Below are 20,255 nucleotides of genomic sequence, written 5' to 3' on the forward strand. Positions count from 1 at the left end.
GAGAACACAGGCACTATTGCATAAGGTGATTCTAGATAATCCTGTTCTTCCCAACACTCCGCAAATGCCGCTAAAGGCCATATGGAAAAGCACCTTACTCTTTGTTTGTTCCCTTTTTGGGTATTGTTATTTGTTTCAATTCATGGGCAACTTTACAAGTTCTATAAGCCTTCTCTTTATCATCGTCATCATATGCTCCAGCTATATGGGTTGGGTTACACAAATCCTATTTTCCATTTTGTTTAATACCATATATATTGTGTGATGCACGGGCATTGTCAAGAAAAATAGAGGAGCCATATGACATTTTAAATGGGTGTATCATATCATATCTTTACTTCATTGATATACTCTATATAAATGGGTGTATCATATCATATTTGGAATTAGTGATTTTTGAAAAATCATCAAAAATTGTTGTTTGGTATCATTTATGCCATGTAAGCCCATTTTTGAGAAATCAGCTTTGAGTTTGTCTGATACTGATTTTCAAGGGCCGATTATTTTTTGTATTAGAGTAATATTCATTTCCATGTTGTATGCCATGTCATCCTCAAAAAATCGGAATCGGTTAAAAATCAGGAAATCACCAAAAAAGGTGGTCCCTAAAAAGGGTTGATTTCAATAACCGATTTTTGGCTAATTTCTTAGAACTCAGCACAATCGGCCAACCAAACAAGAAAAAAATTTATTGATTCTTCAAATTCTAATGTGCATCCTATGTTGCACCAATTTCTAAGAAATCATCATCAATGCCAAACATCACCTTAATGCTTTTAGATGAAAATGGATGATATGGTAGGTTTCTTATCAATTTCCAAAAAAGATAATAGTTTTAATCAAATGGAACTCTTTACCAAAATTATTCATTCATAAATCAGAAAGTTAATAATTTTTGTTAATATTTAATTTACCAAAATAAATCAAAATTAATTTCGTGAAATTAATTTTTGGGGATTTAACAAAAACTAACAAATTTGACAAAATTAGTTTATCAAAATTCATTATGAAATTTACCAAAAATAATTTACATAAATTAATTATCTCTAAATGAATTCATCAAAGTTATTAAATTAATCAAATTATTATTTGATAATTACAAAATTAATTAAGTAATTTTTGATAAATTATTAATTTACCAAAATTAAGAAAAATGAATTTACTAAATTTAATTTTTGGGTTTTCTAAATATTATTAATTTACCAAAGTTACTAAAGCCGGAACCGCAAAGTTATAGCCTCCGAAAGTTTACATACACATTTAGGCGGTGTTTGGTGGCATTGGCAGTTTTAGGCCCGATTTCCAAAAAATGCCTATGCCCAACGATACACATCGATCCACAATTTACAAGGGCAAGCACAGAATAATTTTCGTGGTAAGACAACTACCCTTAGGATATTTTTGGTTGAAATTGTCATTTCCCACAATGTACCATCAATCCACAATTTACAGTACCACCATGTGCTTGATGTCGATCTAACGGCCCCTGTGCATTTGGATGAACTCAGAACCCAACAAGAATAATGAGAAAAGAGATGGAACCGGTACGATGGTGGTAGTGGTGGGGCTCAGATGTTAATACTTGTTCATAACAAAAGAGAGAACCGTTGGTGCCATGTCATAGAGCCATCGAGGGCACATTGTGGGAAATGACAATTTCAACGTTTCCGCACCGTTCGAATTTCGATTTACTATTGCCGTTTTTCGGTGTTTATTCAAAAAACACGTGAACCAAAATCATTCTAGGAATGAGTCTACGAGCATCCTCGACCAGCAGATCTTTCATAGATGAATCAAGTCTAAGAGATAATGATCGTAGGTTTAAGTTCCTTAACAAGTAATTTTCAATTTATTTTTGTTTATAAGATATAAAATCAAAATCATTTTTAGGTCATTTTATTAATAATATATAATACTTGGTCTTTTTTAATTTAATTTATTTATACTACTCAATATCCAATTGCAATTCTAAATAAGTTTGATGGATAATATATACTTCGAATTCAGGTTTAAATGAATCAAATTTGAAATTAGCTGTCCAATATGATTTGATTCATTTGCACCCTATTCATTTATGACCCTATCCTTTCTAGATTTTCCATTTCCACTCATGCATCACCATATGGTAATTTTTCTTACCACACCCCAACTCATCAACCATCTGAGGTTTTCCATGGCATTGCTGAGTGCTGACATTACAGCTGTTCTATTTAATTTTTCTTTTGACCCAAGTGGTAATTTTTCTTATGAGCAATATCCTAATTTGTCACCCAAGTGCTGACATTACACCCCCACTCGTAATTTTTCTTATGAGCAATATCATCCTCAATCTCTCTCGTAAAATCTTAACCAATGAACTGTACAAAGAAAATTGTTCTCCTTTATTAGATTAGCTCGTCTTCGAAATTACATAGTGCCCACTGCCCAGTATTGCCGGTTCAAATGAAATACCACATGTACAAATGCCAAGTATGATGTTAAGGCTAAGCAATCTAGGAGACCATGTATAAATTCAAGATGTGTTGCACATTTTATTGCCCAACAACGATACATCAGACGGACATATCTCTGCTTCCTGGAAGTTGGTTGTGAAGGAACTCAAGCACTGAAAGGCGCTGCATGTAAAAATAAGGTGAGCAAAAAATAACTTAAGTAGAAAATTAGAAACTCAGATAAAGCATCAATAATTCAATTCAATATTTACCCGTTGTTCAAGGCCAGTCTCTTTGGGACTCAGTGACAATGACTCCAAGCATTTTATTGCTTCTTCAAATCCACGAAGAGCCAAATCCTCGTTCCCAAGGCTCCTTTCTGCATCAGCAACTTTGGCTAGAGATACCGCAACATCCAAAACCTGAGAATTAAAAGGAATCTTCAACAAATATTAGCAGGAAAAGAGCATAAAAAGGAATATATTTGCCAAAGCGCATGTCAAAAGGTGGAAATCAACTTAGAATCTAGTATCAGATTATCAATCAGTTTTTGGAAGTGCCTGAGCTAAGCTGAGAGAAACAGTGTTCGTGGTTCTTTAGCTACAGTGGGCTAGTGAGTGCCCTGGTGAGCGGGCTTTGGCCTCTGGAGAGGATGAATGAAGACATGGAGGAATGCTGTGGATAAAAAGAGAATAAAAAAATCAGCCATGGAAGAAGCTTCCAAGAGATACCCATATGGTAAGGTTCTTCCTGATAAAAAGTTGATCTTAAGCTTAAAGGTGTGCTAGAAAGAGAGAAATCCATGGGGCAAGAAGCTGAAATATGAGGTAAAACCTACTACAAAGGATGTGGTATGGATTGAATTTGAAGATGAAGATAATGCAAGAAAGGTGCTAAAGAAGACCCCTCGACTGATCAAAAGATACCCTCTCCTACAAAAAATGGGCAGTGGATATTACGCCAAAAAGTTTAGTAACATAAATGGATATTTGGATAATGATATTGGATTTGCCCACGGAGAAAGCATAGGCATATGGTAAAGAGTCACACGAGAAGGTGTTGAAGGCAACCCTAGACAGGAAGATTCACATAAAGAAGAATAAATTTCTGCCAAAATGGCAACCTTACCTCAGGATACGGGTCACACTGAAGGTCCTAGAGCCAAATACCAAATGGAGTTGATGACTTCAAAGACAATGGAGACGAGGTATGGTACCTTTTCCAATACGAAATGCTTCCTATTTTCTGTTGCAGGTGTGGTTGTCTTGGCCATGAATAAAGTTTTTTTTTTATAAATAAAATCATTTCCATTATTTCAAAAATTGGTTACATGAAAATCCCCTTAGAGGCACGAGGTGCCGCCTCTCCAAACAGCAAATACATAAACTACAACAGAGATTACATGAATGTTGATGTTAAACAAGAGTTACAATTCGCCCAGAACAATGTTTCCCTATTTGTCCCTTGTTTTGCCAAGACATCGACAAATGCATTAGCTGATCTCCGAACCCACTGTACTGTTATAGACATTTCTTGTCAGCCATTTGAATTTCTTTAACTCGTTTTTGTAGCCCCAAGGGACGTCCTCCAGATTATTTAACCAATCCACCACTGTCTTAGAATCCCCTTCAATCAGAAGCTGCTCCACGCCCACTTCTTTTGCAATAAGTATTCCTTGTATTGCAGCTAACAGCTCTGCCCAGATAGAGTTCCCAACACCTTAAGGGCCAGAGTAGAGCAAGACAACCTCTCCAGCCTCATTCCTCAGTACACCTCCCATCCCAAAGGGACCCAGGTTACCCTGGCTACTCTCATCAAAATTCAGCTTCAAAGAACCAAGAGGAGGGGGGACCCAGTTAGTCAATACCCTTACCTTGGAGGAGGAACAACTTGCTACCAACAGCCAATCCTTCCAACAATCATTAAAAAAGAAATGGTTAAACAATTTTAGAGTCTTTAACCAATGTATTGACCTGTACATAATGCAGTCCTTTAAGGCTTGACTACTCCTTCCTTTTTCTTTGAAGATCCTGGTATTCCTTTCTGCCCATACTGTCCATAACAGGGCTGCTTGTGTGCACCTCCACATTTTCCTTCTCTTTTATGGGGCCAAGAGAAAAAAGAAGGGTTAAAGATTGTGATTACTTCTGCTGGCATATCCCAACTACACTCAAACAAAGATAGAAGCCAAACCTAGAGCTCCACAATTACACTACAAGATAAAAATGGATGAATACAATCCTCACCATGAGATCTGCAAAGAATGCACCAGTTTGGTGAAATACAAAGGACGGATCTTCTCTTTTGTAAGTTATCCATCGTGTTTACTTTACCATGCCACACTTCCCAACACAAAGCCAAAACCTTGGGGGGACTGGCCTACACCAGACTTCTTTGGAAGGGAACTTTGTTGAGAGGATGTTTGGCAAAGGAAATTGAAAAAGGACCCACAAGAAAAAGACCCATTGGGGTGAATGGCCCAAATCCTCTTATCAGGCTTCGAAGGATTCAACCAAACCTTATCAAGGAGACAAAGAAGAGTAGACAAACACTCAACTTCTTCATCCCTTAACCATCTATAGAAACCAAAGTCCCAAGACAACGCTGACAAATTTAAAATCGACGGAAGGAATTTTGAGATCACCTCTTTTTTATACAAAGAAACAGAGTACAAGGATGGAAAAAGGTCTTTTAGAGGGAGATCTCCAGCCCAAATGTCCTCCCAAAACCAAATAGAATTACTAGAACAAGCATCATACCTGACACAACTAAGGAACTACGGAAGAATTTTGTGAATTGCTTTACATGGTGTAGCTAGTTTAGCCCTCCTTGATACGCCAGCATCCCATCCACTCCCTAAACATACATGAATACTCTTCACCACTTCGTGCTAGAGTCTATCTCGCTCCAAAGGCCACCTCCACAACCACTTCCTTAACAAAGCTAAGTTCTTTTTAAAAACATTCTCGAGCCCCAGTCCTCCTTCCTCTTTGCTTCTACCCACAACACCCCAACTAATTAAGTGATCTTTTTTACCTTCTCCCGGTTCCCAAAGAAAATCCCTCATCAATTTTTCTAGTTTCTTCACTTCCCTAGACGGTATCCTAAAGACAGAGAGGTAATAAGTAGGTAGATTCATGAGGGTAGCTTTTATCAAAGTGGTCCTCCCACCCAAAGAGATAATTTTTCTTCCACACAGCTAATCTCTTTTCAATCTTCTCCAAGACTAGTGTCCAAAACCTACTCTCCCTAGGGTTTGCCCCTAACTAAGGCCCTAAGTAGGACAAAGGCCATGAAGAAATGGAACACTCAAAGTCTAGGTTGACTCCAGCTATGCAGCTCTTTCCCAGATTGATTTTCAAATTGGAAACTCCTTAAAAAGCTCTAATCAATACTTTCAGGTTTTCCACCTCACCAAAGCCTCCATCACAGAAGATCATCAAGTCATCTGCAAACTAAAGGTGAGTTACTAGAATTCGGTTTGTGCCTACTCTCCATCCCCTTATCACATCTTCCCTATCAGCCCTAGTGATAATTCGACTGAACACATCAGCTACCAAGGTAAAGAGAAAATGTGAAAGTGGGTCCCCTTGTCTAATACCCCTGCTAGTTGGACAAAAATCCCTCACCACCCCATTTACTAGGATGGAATAGTGACAAGAGCTGACACAACCAAACACCTAGCTACACCATCTTTCCCCAAACCTACACTTCCTCAAAACCTCTACTAGAAACTGCCAATCCACCAAGTCATAGGCTTTGTCAATATCAAGCTTACAAACAAAGCCTCTCTACTTGGACCACTTCATCTTTTCAGCACATTCATTGGCAATCAGGATCTAATCAATTATCTAACGTCCTTGGATGAAAGCCCCTTGGGCCTGACTAATAATTGAGGGAAGGATTTCTTTAATCCTCAAAGACAGGACCTTGGCCAAGATTTTATAGACACTAGTCACCAAACTAATTGGCTTGAAGTTTTTAGGATGGACAGAATCAGCTTTCTTTGGAACAAGAGCCAAGAAGGTAGCATTAATGCCTCGACTGACAATATGCTTCTCTACAAACTCATTAAAAACCTCACAAAGATCAACTTTTATCACCTCCCGACAATCTCGATAAAAGGCCATTGTAAAACCATCTGGGCCCGGAGCTTTGGGTCTATCCATCAAAAACACAGCCTTCCTAATCTCTTCTTCATCAAAATTTCTATCTAGCCACCTAACCTGATCTTCATCCAATCTTGGCCAATCTACCCCTTCTATTTCCATCCTCTCTTCCAAGGGTCTTCTATAAACCGATTTGAAATGATCCATACACTTCCTAGCAATATCATCTTAATTAGTGAATACCTCCCCCCCTACCTCTAACTTAGACACAAAGTTTCTTTCTCCTCCTCCCATTTGCCACATCATGAAAAAAATTAGTATTTCCATCACCTTTCTTGATCCACCCATGCCTCGATATCTACCTCCAGGTTATTTCTTCCCTCAGTAAGACTTTTCCTAGGTCCTTCTTCAACAGTCCCCTCAGATCTCTCTCCCCCTCCTCAATTCCTCAATTCCTCATTCCAATCTTTTATTTTATCCCCCTCAATTCCTCATTCCAATCTTTTATTTTATCCCCCTCAATTCCTCATTCCACCATAACTTTATTTTATTCACAAAGTCTGGGTGGGTTAGCCACATGTTCTCAAACCTAAAAGGTCTAGGTCCACTGGTAAAATCTTCTACAATTCTTATAGGACAATGATCCAAGGTTACCCTAGGCAAAGCTCTAAACACCAAGTTTCCCCAATAGTTCTCCCAATCAACATTAAAGATAAATCTATCTGTGGCGAAATATAGAGGGAGAAAGGAGAAAATTTTCTTTATTGATGATGAAAACATATTGAGCATACAACTTAAATAAGAAAAGATAGGAAAGGCAAACCCCTAGAATCTCTTGCAATCAGGGATTGACTAAATCTTTCCCTTAATCCTAGGATATGACTATCCTAAATTTATTCAAATCTCTTAATCAATCGCATCCAATCTTTCTTAATTTACCGACACTCCCCCTCAAGTTGGTGCAAAGATATCTATCATGCCCAACTTGCTAACTTGAAGCTAAAATGGCTATCTCAACAAGCCCTTAGTCAAAACATCTGCAACTTGCTGCGTGGTTGGTACAAATGGAGTGCAAATTATTCCTTCTTCAAGCTTCTCCTTTATAAAGTGTCTATCAATCTCAACATGTTTAGTCCTGTCATGTAGAACCGGATTATGAGCAATGTTGATAGCTGTCTTGTTATCACAATACAATTTCATAGGAAAACTCACTAGTCTCTTAAGATCTGCTAGCACCCTCTTTAGCCAAAGAACCTCACACACTCCTTGAGCCATTGATCTGAATTCAGCCTCAACACTACTTCTAGCAACTACACTTTGCTTCTTGCTTCTCCAAGTAACTAAATTGCCCCAAAGAAATGTGCAGTACCCCGAAGTTGACCTTCTATCAATGATCGAACCTGCCCAATCCGCATCTGTATACACCTCAACCCCTCTCTTCTCATTTTTCTTGAAGAAGAGTCCTTTTCCTGGTGTGCCTTTTAGATACTTAAGAATTCGATACATAACTTCAAGATGTTCTTCGTACGGGAAGTGCATAAATTGACTCACCATGCTCACAGCGAAGGCAATATCAGGACGTGTATGTGACAAGTAAATCAATCTTCCTACCAGCCTTTGGTATCTACCCGTATCTACTGGAGCCCCATCTTTAACTTCTCCAAGCTTAGCATTAACTTCTATCAGAGTGTCTGAAGGTTTGCATCCACTCATTCCAGTTTCTTTCAAGAGATCTAGAATATATTTTCGTTGCGAAACCACAATGCCCTTCTTTGATCTTGCCACTTCCATTCCAAGAAAGTACCTTAGCTGGCCTAAGTCTTTAATCTCGAATTCCTTGGATAAGCTCTACTTCAATCTGCTCATCTCTTCAATATCATCTCCAGTCAAGATTATGTCATCAACATAGACAATCAGAACCGAAACCTTGTCTTTGGTGGATCTCTTTGTGAAAAGAGTATGATTAGATTGTCCTTGACTATATCCTTGACTTTTAACGAACCTTGTGAATCTTTCAAACCAGGCTCTGGGAGACTGTTTAAGTCCATATAGAAACATTTTAGCTTGCATACCTTAGTTCCAAACTTCTCAGTGAAACCAGGTGGAGGCTCCATATATACTTCTTCCTCCAAGTCTCCATTCAAAAAGGCATTCTTCACATCCAACTGATTCAGTGGCCAGTCAAGATTAGCTGCAACAGATAAGAGTACTCAAACTGTATTTAGCTTCGCCATTGGAGAAAAGGTCTCAGAGTAGTCTACTCCATATGTCTGAGTAAAGCCTTTAACTACTAGGTGAGCCTTGTATCTCTCCAAGGATCCATCTGAGTTGTACTTCAGAGTAAACACCCATTTACAACCAACAACTGTCTTTCCATCCGGTAGATCCACTTTCTCCCAAGTAGCATTCTTCTCCAAAGCTCTCATCTCCTCAAAAACAGCTTCTTTCCACTCAGGAACATTTAGAGCCTCCTGGATACTGTTAGGAATGGATACACTAGACACTTGTGAAATAAAGGCACAATATGAAGGTGAAATAATTTTGTAAGATACAAAATTCGACAGAGGATGTTTTGTACAAGACTTAACACCTTTCCTAAGAGCAATGGGAAGATCAAGCTGACTAGAAGAATCAAAATTACCTAGAGGAATATTTTCAGGAATTTTTGGAGAACTATCATGAATTTCATGATCCAACCTCTGATCAGATGCTTGTTGATGTTGCAGAATAGTGCCTCTCCTTTTCTGTGCTAGATATTCCCTTGAATATACAAGGCCTTTATACTGTTTCGCATGCATCTCTGTTGTTTCAGCTTTTTCATTTTGAGATGGCATTACCAAAGGTTGTTCATTGGTAGACTCAACATTTTCAATATTTAATTCATTTGTTCCACTAATTTTGTATTTTCTGCCTCACTTTCCTTCGATGACCGGTTGTGAGGAACATCATTATGGACAAATTCAAACATTAAATCAGAATCATCTAAAACCATCTTTACTAGCGTTGCTCTCCCCCTGAAGATGGGAGTTGCTATAGTACGAGGTTCCTTCAAAGAAGGTGACATCCATAGACACAAACATCCTTTTCAAAACTAGATCAAAGCATTTGTAACCTCTTTGATTAGTGGGATAGCCTACAAAAATACATTTATGTGCTTTTGGATCAAGTTTTGAACGTTTAGGATCATGGTTATGAACAAAGGCCACACTTCCAAAAATTTTTAAGGTAATGTTTGTCACTAGCCGAGAGTTTGGAAAACAGTCAATGAAAACCTGTATGGGTGTTCTAAAACACAAAATTCGTGTAGGCAGTCTGTTAATCAAATAAGTGGCTGTTAAAATGGCTTCTCCCCAAAGATACTTAGGAACCTTAGTTTTAACACTTAGAGCTCCAACAACTTCAAGGAAATGTTTGTTTTTCCTTTCAACCACCCCAGTTTGTTGAGGTGTATTATTACACGAACTTTGGTGTACAATTCCTTTCTCAACAAAAAAATTCCCTAACACATGGTTAAAAAATTCCTTTCCATTATCACTTCGAAAAATTTTAATCTGAGTCTGAAATTGTGTTTGAACCATGTTGTAGAAATTTTTGAACACAGTTCCAGCATCAGATTTCTCTTTTAAAAGGAAAACCCAAGTGACCCTAGTATGATCATCAATAAAAGTAATGAACCAACGTTTTCCAAAAAGAGTTGTTACTCTAGAAGAACCCCAAACATCACTGTGAATCATGGTAAATGGTTTTGATTTTTTATATGGTTGAGACTGAAAAACAGCACGATGATGTTTTGCTAATTCACACTGGAAAAACGAATGATTTTTATTCATGAATAACTTGGGAAATAGACGCTTTAAATATTGAAAACTAGGATGTCCTAATCGATAATGCCATAACAAAACTTCACTGTCACTAGAAACAGAGATAGAACTGAAACAAGTCTGTCGGTCTTGCCTTCCAAAGGTTGATCCTTTATTAAAGAGGTAGAGACCACCATCCTATTTAGCACCTCCAATCATCTTCCCCGAGGTTAAATCCTGAAATTCACAACGAGAAGACCAAAAATTAACTCGACAATTATGATCAAGGGTTAGTTTACTGACAAACAAGAGATTGTATGATAGGTTAGGAACAAGCAGAACATCTTTAAGGTTTAGAGAAGGAGAAATAGACACAGTTCCTTTCCCAGCAACAGTAGCAAAGGAACCATCTGCAATTTTAACCTTTTGATTCCCTGCACAGGGTGTATATGAAGAAAAGAATTGTGAAGTGCCAGTCATATAATCAATGGCACCTGAATCTAATATCCAGGAGCCATTAGATTTGGTACAAGCAATGGCTGCAGTGAAAAAATTACCTGACTGAGCTAGAGAACAGGATGGGTTAGAATCTCGTAAAGATTGAGATTGAAACATTTTATATAAGTACTCTATTTGTTCCTTTGTGAAAAGAAGAGACTCTAAGGATGATTGTTGCCCTGGATCAGAATTGCTTACTTGAAACGTGCGGACATCTCCCCCTGACTTGTTGTCACTGCCTGATTTTTTCTTCCAACCCGCCGGTTTCCCGTGCAGCTTCCAGTAGGTTTCACGAGTATGCCATCGCTTTCTACAATGATCACACCAAGGCCTCTACTTTCCTCCTCGTCTATCTCCTTCTAAGTCTGCACCTCGAGCCACAAGAGCGGACCCTTCATTCTCTATTTTTGTTTCACTAACATTCTTCAACATCACTTGCCACCGTGCTTCTTCTCTACGCACTTCTAAAAAAGCTTCTCTTATAGTAAGCAAGGGCTTTCGCCCTAAGATATGTCCCCGAACCTCATCGAGTTCTTTATTCAAACCAGCCAAGAAAACAAATACCCAGCCTCTTTCTATCTTCTTTTTGTACCGAGCACTGTCACTCGGACTTTCCCATTCTTCTTCTTCAAATAAATCCAACTCCTGCCAGCATCTCAATATAATAAGTTGTTACTTCACGTTCACCTTGCTGCATCTTCCACATTCGGGTATTCAGTTCGAACAGCTGTGAATGATTGTCCAAATCTGAATAGGTTTCCCTAATAGCTTCCCACACATCGCGAGCCGTTGGCAAGAACATTAATGGTTTTCCAACCACCGGATCCATAGAGTTAATCAACCAGGCGGTAACCATCGAGTTTTCAGAACGCCACTGCCTGTACTTTGGATCATCAGTGGCTAGCGGTTTCACTTCGCCGTTCAAATAGCCGAGTTTCCCTTTTCCGTCGATCACCAACCGCACGGACTGAGACCACTCGATATAATTTTTTCCATTCAATTTGTCAATGGTAATTTGAAGAGAATTCTCAGAAAGAGAAATAGCCACTAACTGAATACCTCCCTCCGAAGATGTCACACCGCTGGTAGCATCCAAAGAGGCTGAACCAGAGCCAACCATGGTGGCCTTAAAATTCATGATCGAACCCTAATGTTCTGATACCATGTGGCGAAATATAGGAGAAAGGAGAAAATTTTCTTTATTGATGATGAAAACATATTGAGCATACAACTTAAATAGGAAAAGATAGGAAAGGCAAACCCCTAGAATCTCTCGCAATCAGGGATTGACTAAATCTTTCCCTTAATCCTAGGATATGACTTTCCTAAATTTATTCAAATCTAATCCTTCCTAAATTTATTCAAATCTCTTAATCAATCAAATCCAATCTTTCTTAATTTACCGACACTATCCAATTTCAACCACAAGGGAATTTCTTGTAAGTTAGACCAAGTAAATCTAGCTTGCAATAATGGGATCTCCTTTAACTCACAATCAGTAATAAAGCTATTAAATTTTCTCATGTTAATTGTGATGGTTTGTTGGGAATTATTAGTTTCTTCAGAAAATCTTATCACATTGAAATGAAGAAAGTTCATTATGTAATACAAGAAGTTGGTCCAATTGAGGAGATTGTTGGAAACATTAAAGGCCAATGCATGAATGATGAGAAGGGTCCAGGTGGCTATGGTCCCTGGCTGAGGGTAGGAGGGTTACCTGATGAGAGAACAAAATAAGGATGAAGATGAAGATTTGGAAGTGTTGCCAAATGGGTCAATAGGAGATATAAATAGGAACTTGCCAAGTCCTTTTTAGTTGGTTCAACGAGTGATGAGTAACTGTTAAAAGAAAAAACAGTTGGGTTCGAAATCGCCACTGGAACGGGAGCCAAAATACATCCATAGCGACCGGAAGCCATGGTCAACATTGGAAGTTTTCATTTCGCTAGTAAAAATTGGACAGTCACCAGAAAATTATGCAGAGGTGACCTTCAACAGGTGATGGTTGGATCAGCATTTCCCATCCAGGAAACTTTCTGTTTTGAAGGAAAAAAAAAAACAAAAAAGTACTGAATGGAGATGTTCTACAATAAGAGTCCAGATTGATCGAAGTGTGAAAGAAGGGGATTATCCCAAATCGCAATAAGAGTCCAGATTGGCTGGATACAAAATCATACACAGTGGGCTAGGCAACCTATCATAAGTGAACATGCCAGTGTTCCGCTTTGCATGATTTTGTCTCCAGCCTATGCCAACCATGGAATAAAAGATGTGTCTAGGTGGCGAGCTGCATGGGGTTCAAGGAGATATGTTTCCTGAAAAGGTCTCTGATGTTAGTGGCAGAGAAAAAGCTGGACGAGACCCATCGTTGGAGGGTTTTCTTAGGCTATGTTTGGTTTGAAGGAAAAAGTAGGGAAACCTATACAAGGATTGTAAAGGCTTCCCTACTTTTCCCTTCCTTTCCCTACTATTTCCTTCAAACCAAACACAACCTTAAGGATTCCTCTTCCCTTACAGGTTTGGCTGAGCCTATTATGGAAGTTGACTTCTCAACTTCTTTAGACCCTAGGAAAGGAGGTTCAATCAGGTGGCACAAGGAGAAGAAAACCTTACTGCTTTAGATGAGCAGTTCGAATGGCAAGAGACAAAAAACAGTATAGCTTGGACTGAGCCAGATACCTGGTGGCCCAGATATGGGTCTAAAACCAATTTCACTGAACCAGTCTGAACAAGCTCAAACCAGGCCTACAATAGAACCAGCACCAGAATTAGATGTGGGGAGAAATCAAGTTACAGATGCCACTCAACTTATCAATGTGGTGCAAAGCAGAAATGAAGTCGGTAAATACTTTATGTTATGATGTTCTTAATCCAACAAAAAAAAAAATTCAAGCATAGCTTCTGAATTTGGCATAACCTCAATATCATGATTCTAAATGATTTTTCCATGAATCATTAAGATGTTAGTCACTATGTTGGAGTAATATTTTGGCACAAAAAAGATTGGCATGGAAGAAATGCTGTAATAAATTTACTTAGGTGAAATACCCAATGCTTGGAGTTTTAAAAAACTGAGCCAAACTTAAAAACTAAGAAACCGATAATTGCAAATCGGCTCTTCATAAAAAAATGGGTTTTGGAAAATAAAAAAAATAAGATGTTAATTCACCATTCCATTGCTGTGAAATGAAGAGGAAAAAACTTTTGAAAGCAAACTTGATTAGCTTGAATTCAAGGCTCAAAAAATCAAAAAAGATCGTAACATCTAATAAGTGGGTTTGAGTGGCTTCCTGCAACAGCCACTAGGTCCCCAATACTCGGGTGGAACTGTCAAGGTATTGATTGGATCTGCCTTGACAGTTCAAATAGCAAAAAATACTAAGAATAAATTAAAAGTTGGCATCACTTTTTTAATTGAAACAAAAAAATTATAAGTAGAGATCATTTTTTTTAAATGAAGCAAAATGCTCCCATATTGATTGCAGAAGAAATTGACTTTTTTAGGGAACTGGAATTGTTGGAGAGTTGATTCAGTAAGGCCTGGGGGGCTTAGCTTTATTTTCGGAAAATTCAATTAAGCTTTAAGTTATTAGAGTTGGTTAAGGTAAATCTGTTCTAGGATTTGGCTTTGTACTTTTATTTATGGAGAACCGGAGAGAAAAAGGAGAGTCATGTTCCTGAATGAATTAGAGTCTCTAGCCAATAGAGTTAATAAACCTTGGGTTTGAATCAGTGACTTTTTAACTTTCTAAATAGGAAAAATGAGGGAGGATTGAAACCTAGTAGTGATATTTGCTGTGATCTTGAGATTTGTACTTGAAGTAGAGGAGAGGAGAAGAACACCACTGATATGCTGTGAATGTCGAACTACTCTAGCCAGTCGACCATGCTATTATTTATATTTGAATGTAGTGCAAGATACAAGTAATTACTGGAATGCCCCTGATTAGTGATGGGACACCCAGTTAACTTAAAACATTAAATAGGCTTAGGCCCATTAACACAGACCCAGTTACAGGATAACTAGAACTTAAGTATGGGCTAATAAGAACTCTTATCAGCCGAACACTCATACAAATAGACATCATTCAAACAGTCTAAAACTCCCCCTCAAGCTAAGCATGGATATCAATCATGTTTAGCTTGCCAAGTATGTCCCTGAATTTTGTTGTTGCCAGCCCTTTAGTCAATACATCTGCAATTTGCATCTCTGATGGAGTATAAGGCACACAGAGTTCTCCTGAAACAAATCTCTCTCTGACAAAGTGTCGATCAATTTCAATATGTTTTGTCATGTCATGCTGCACGGGATTGTTGGCAATGTTGATAGCAGCTTTATTATCACAATACATCCTGAGAGGACCCTCAGCCTTAATACCAAGCTCATTAAGAAGACTTATGAGCCATAAGAGTTCAGCAACCCCGTGTGCCATAGCTCGGTATTCTGCTTCTGCACTTGATCTAGCCACAACATTCTGCTTCTTACTGCACCATGTGACCAGGTTCCCTCCCACAAATGTACAATATCCTAAAGTTGATTTTCTGTCTCCCACAGAACCAGCCCAATCTGCATCAGTATAAGCTTCAATTTCCATTCTATTGTTTTTCCTGAAGAGAATTCCCTTTCCTGGGCAAGTCTTCAAGTACCTGAGAATCCTTTCAACTGCTTTCATATGAGGGATCTTTGGAGAGTGCATAAATTGACTAACAACATGCACAGCATAAGCAATATCTGGCCGAGTGAGAGATAAGTATATCAGCTTCCCTACCAATTTTTGATATCTCTCTCTATCACAGTAGTCATCCCCTACTGATTCCTGCAAGCCATGATTCTGTTCTATTGGAGTATCTGCAGGCCTACACCCCATCATGCATGTTTCCTCTAAGAGGTCAAGAACATACTTCCGCTGACATATGTAGATTCCCTCTCTTGACCTGGCAACTTCAATCCCAATAAAATATCTCAAATGACCCAAGTCTTTGATCTCAAATTCAGAAGCTAGAAACTCCTTCAGTCTTTTTATCTCTTCCAAGTCATTCCCGGTAATTACCATATCATCCACATAAACAATGAGTGCAGTAAGTTTGCTATCATGTCTCCTTATGAACAAGGTATGGTCTGCACCACTCTGAGTGTACCCCACTTTCTTCATGGCCCCACAAAGCCTCTCAAACCATGCACGGGGAGATTGCTTCAACCCATATAATGCTTTCCTCGGTTTGCACACCTTTCTACCAAAATCATAGCCTGGTGGAGGTTCCATAAATACCTCTTTATGAAGGTCACCATTTAAGAAGGCATTCTTCACATCCAGCTGATGAAGTTCCCATGAAAAATTTGCTGCTAGTGACAATAGAACCCGAATTGTGTTGAGCTTTGCTACTGGGGCAAATGTTTCTTTGTAGTCAACCCCTTCTTTTTGAGTAAACCCCTTTGCCACAAGTCTGGCCTTGTACCTTACAATGGACCCGTCCTCCCTGTGCTTTACAGTAAACACCCACTCGCACCCAACAGTTCTCTTCCCCTCTGGCAAATCCACTAATTCCCAAGTTCTTACTTTCATTAGGGCTTTCATCTCTTCATTCATAGCTTCTTTCCACCTTGGATTAGACACAGCCTTTGAGTACCTAGAAGGAACACGCACAGAGGAAAGAGTAGACAGAAAGGAGTGATAAGCGGGAGATAAATGTGAGTAAGAAACAAAATCAACAATGGGGTGTCGAGTGGTGCAAGAGCGAATAGGCTTATGGAGAGCAATAGGAAGATCCAAATCAGAAGTATGTGAGTTGGAAATACCTTGGATTGTAAAGACAGATTGATCCGAGTCCAACTGGTTGCTGTCATGAGGTTGAGGGCCCCTTTTTCTTCTGTTGTATGTAAGTATCTCTTTCTGTTGCCTACTGGAGCCTTCAGGAACATCTGCAGCATCAGGAGAGGTAACCGGCACAGTGGGAGCCTCACTGGGTTGACCTGGAATGCCACAACAAGAAGTAGGAGGAGAGGATGGAAGACCCGAGGTAGATAGAGGAACAAAAACGGAGGGAGAATGAGAATCTTCTTCCATCCCACTAGTCTCCCCCTGAAGAGGATTCTGAGAAAACTGAAAATAGGGTTGAGACTCAAAGAAGACCACATCTCTGGTGACATACTTTCTCTTGGAGACAGGGTCATAACACTTGTAACCCTTTTGTGTAGGAGAGTACCTCAAGAATATTCCCTTTGTAGCCTTAGGATCCAGCTTGGTCTTCTTTGGATCCTTCACATGTATGAAACATATACAACCAAAGACCCGAGGAGGAAGGGAAAAGTCTGGAAGAGTGGGACACAAAACAGAGAAAGGGGTTTTCATACCCAACACCTTAGATGGCATCCGATTTATCAAATATGATGCAGTAAGTACCGCTTGAGACCAGTATTGCTTGGAGACTCGAGCTGTCTCCAATAGATGTCTATTCTTGTGCTCAGCAACCCCATTCTGCTGAGGGGTATTAGCACAGGATGACTGATGTAGTATGCCAGCATCTTCCATGAATAAGTTCAAGGATTTTTCAAAGTATTCAGCAGCATTGTCTGACATGAATTGCTTAATCTTCTTATTAAACTGCTTTTCAATCATCTTGCAAAATGCCATAGTTATCCGTGGTACTTCATCCCATCCTTTTAACAGGTAGATCCATGTGCATCAAGAGTAGTGGTCAATAAAACTGATAAAGTACCAGAAGCCATCAAAAGAAACAATGGGTGAAGGACCCCAGACATCAGAATGAACCAAATCAAAAGGAGCACAAATTTCATTACTGGAAATTGGATACACAGTTCTACATTGTTTTGACATTTGACATACTTCACAGGTTAAACTCTGACTTGAAATGCCCTTAAACAGTTCGGGAAACAACATTTCTAATGAAGAGAAAGACGCATGACCTAGCCTAGCATGCCAAAGATGCAACTTAGCTATTGACTCCACACTCTCCGGACTATTAGTAGCAGATGCTTGTAAGGCTGAACCGTCTGCATCAAGATAGTAGAGGCCTTCGTACTCATGACCGCACCCAATCGTTCTCCTTGTCAATCTATCCTAGAAGACACAATGAGTAGGAAAAAAGGTTCTACTACAGTTCAAATTTTTGGTAAGTTTTGAAACAGACAAAAGATTTGAGGTAAGACTGGGAACATGTAAAACTGATTTAAGAGAGAGGTCCTTGCTTAGATCAACCATTCCCTTTCCAGAGATAGTGGAGAAAGACCCGTCAGCAACTCTCATCTTATCCTGACCAGACAACAAATGATATGAAGAGAATAGGGAAGACATATGTGTCATGTGATCAGTAGCACCGGAATCAATAACCCAAGAAGTAGAATCAATAGAGCCAGTGGCACTGAAGGCAGAGGTTGTACCTAATCTGGCAAGAGATGTAGAAGCAAAAGAATTATTCCTTAGACGGGCTAATGCCCTGCTAAGGACCTCTACCTCACTAGCAGTGAAGCCCAAACAACCAGTTCCAGAGGAATCAGCAACCTGTCCCATGAGAGAAGAAGACACTGTTGGAGTATTTTGTGAGTTGTCACCATTGTTGCTGGTGACAAGATTCCCACTTGCCGCAGGCCTGTTATCCCTAGAAGAAACTTTTCTGGATATTGAAGACATCTTGACTGTAGCCGCTGTGTAGGTGACACCGATTAAGACTAGCCGAAGCAGTTCTGAAGGTTCTGAACCAGTTCTGGAGCAGATTCTGATTGGCCGAAGTGATCACAGCAGGTTCTGAAGCAGTTCTGAAGTAGGTTCTGATTTGCCAAAGTGATTGCAGCAGGTTCTGACAGCTCTCGACATAGTTTCAGACTTGCCGAGACTGTCACAGTTCTGAAGCAGTTCAGTTACAGCAGCAAACAAGGAGTTCTGGGCTGGCAACCAGCCTGAAACTAAGGGTTTTCAACTATTGTGCTATGCAGACTCCACTTGAACTTCGTACTGCAACTGTAAGGAGAGTGTCCCTCCTTGCGGCCAATACTAGGACTGCTGACATCAGTCCTCAACTAGGGTTCACAGTGCTGGACAATCTGGAGCTGGCAGCTCCCTAGGTAATCTTCACTTGAGCTGAAGCAGTTCGGGTACAGCAGTGGTGAGAGGTTCCAGACTGATAACCAACCTGAACATGGAGCTGTTTACCACTGTGCTATGCTGGTTTTGCTGGGGCTTCGAAGCTGCAGTTGTGGAGAAGCTCTCCCCCTTTTGGCTAGGACTAGGACTGCTGAAATCAGTCCTCAACTAGATCTGTCCTATACAAACCTCTCTTAGTAGCCAAATAGCTACTATTTGCTGAATGAAGAACCTAGTAGGACATTCACTTCTGGGCCTTACCTCCCTTGAGCCCTACAACCAAGGGAAACCCTAGGTTTGAATCTGCTTTGTTCTCTTACAACCCTAGTTTTTTTTCAGCAACCCAGAAAAGAAGAAAGAAGATGGAAAGAACAGCAAAAGAGAGAGTAGAAGCTAGTGCGCCGGCTGAAACCAAAGAGAAGCTAGTGCTCTGATACCATATGAGAGCTGTACTTGAAGTAGAGGAGAGGAGAAGAACACCACTGATATGCTGTGAATGTCGAACTACTCTAGCCAGTCAACCATGCTATTATTTATATTTGAATGTAGTACAAGATACAAGTAATTACTGGAATGCCCCTGATTAGTGATGGGACACCCAGTTAACTTAAAACATTAAATAGGCTTAGGCCCATTAACACAGGCCCAGTTACAGGATAACTAGAACTTAAGTATGGGCTAATAAGAACTCTTATCAGCCGAACACTCATACAAATAGACATCATTCAAACAGTCTAACATTTGCAAAGTAGAACATACCTTGAGTCATGCAGTTTGTCCCATTATGAGAGTAATGGACCTTGTTTTACAATGAAAGAGATAATTCAAACAATGTGAAGGAAAAGCCTTTAGTAATACAGAGCGGAAGCTTCTTACCAAATGCTTCAGTTCTCAATATAGCAACTCTTCTCTCAAATATTAGAAAGCCCCTGCGTTTTGAAGAAATGCAGACGGCTCATGAGGATTGTGAGAAGTTAAGGAAGCTTGGGGAAACCAGAAATGGGAAAAAGGAGATTTTGGCAATGTTCAAGAGAACATTAAAATTCTGCAGGCTGCTTTAAGTATGAAAAAAAATTGGGCCAAATATAAATTTTGATAAAAAGGGAGTGGAGGAGCTGGAGGATGAATTAAATCTTGCTCTAAAAAAGGGGGAAAATTCACTGGGCTAAAAAAGCTAGAAGAAATTGGATAATCCATGGTGATAGGAACAAAAACTTCTTCTACCTCACTACCATCAAAAGGAGAGCTAGGAACAGAAATAGTAAAAGTTAAAAGTGTAAATGGTAGTTGGATTGAAGGACAACTAAAACTCAATGG

General features: G+C 39.4%; 1 protein-coding gene across 10 annotated transcripts in view; it reads right to left on the bottom strand.

The window, feature by feature from the left end:
* Window positions 1–2,358: 2,358 nt before the first annotated feature.
* The window catches only part of LOC104611195 (zinc ion binding protein), a 48,188-nt gene continuing 30,291 nt past the window's right edge, over window positions 2,359–20,255 (bottom strand). For 5 of the 10 annotated variants that reach the window (XM_088897424.1, XM_088897419.1, XM_088897420.1 and 2 more), the window contains 3 exons: window positions 13,519–13,584; window positions 2,705–2,854; window positions 2,359–2,615 (listed from right to left, as the gene is read on the bottom strand). In XM_088897424.1, coding sequence (XP_088753550.1) covers window positions 2,553–2,615; window positions 2,705–2,854; window positions 13,519–13,584 — 279 coding nt within the window. In that variant the 3' untranslated portion in view covers window positions 2,359–2,552. Of the gene's footprint in view, window positions 2,616–2,704; window positions 2,855–10,495; window positions 10,579–13,518; window positions 13,585–20,255 lie in introns of those variants that run through there. The other 5 variants (XM_010278166.3, XM_010278168.3, XM_088897421.1 and 2 more) reach the window with 2 other exon arrangements.

The sequence above is a fragment of the Nelumbo nucifera genome, chromosome 2 (genome assembly GCF_055504915.1).
Source record: "Nelumbo nucifera cultivar China Antique chromosome 2, China Antique-T2T, whole genome shotgun sequence".
Lineage (NCBI taxonomy): Eukaryota > Viridiplantae > Streptophyta > Magnoliopsida > Proteales > Nelumbonaceae > Nelumbo > Nelumbo nucifera.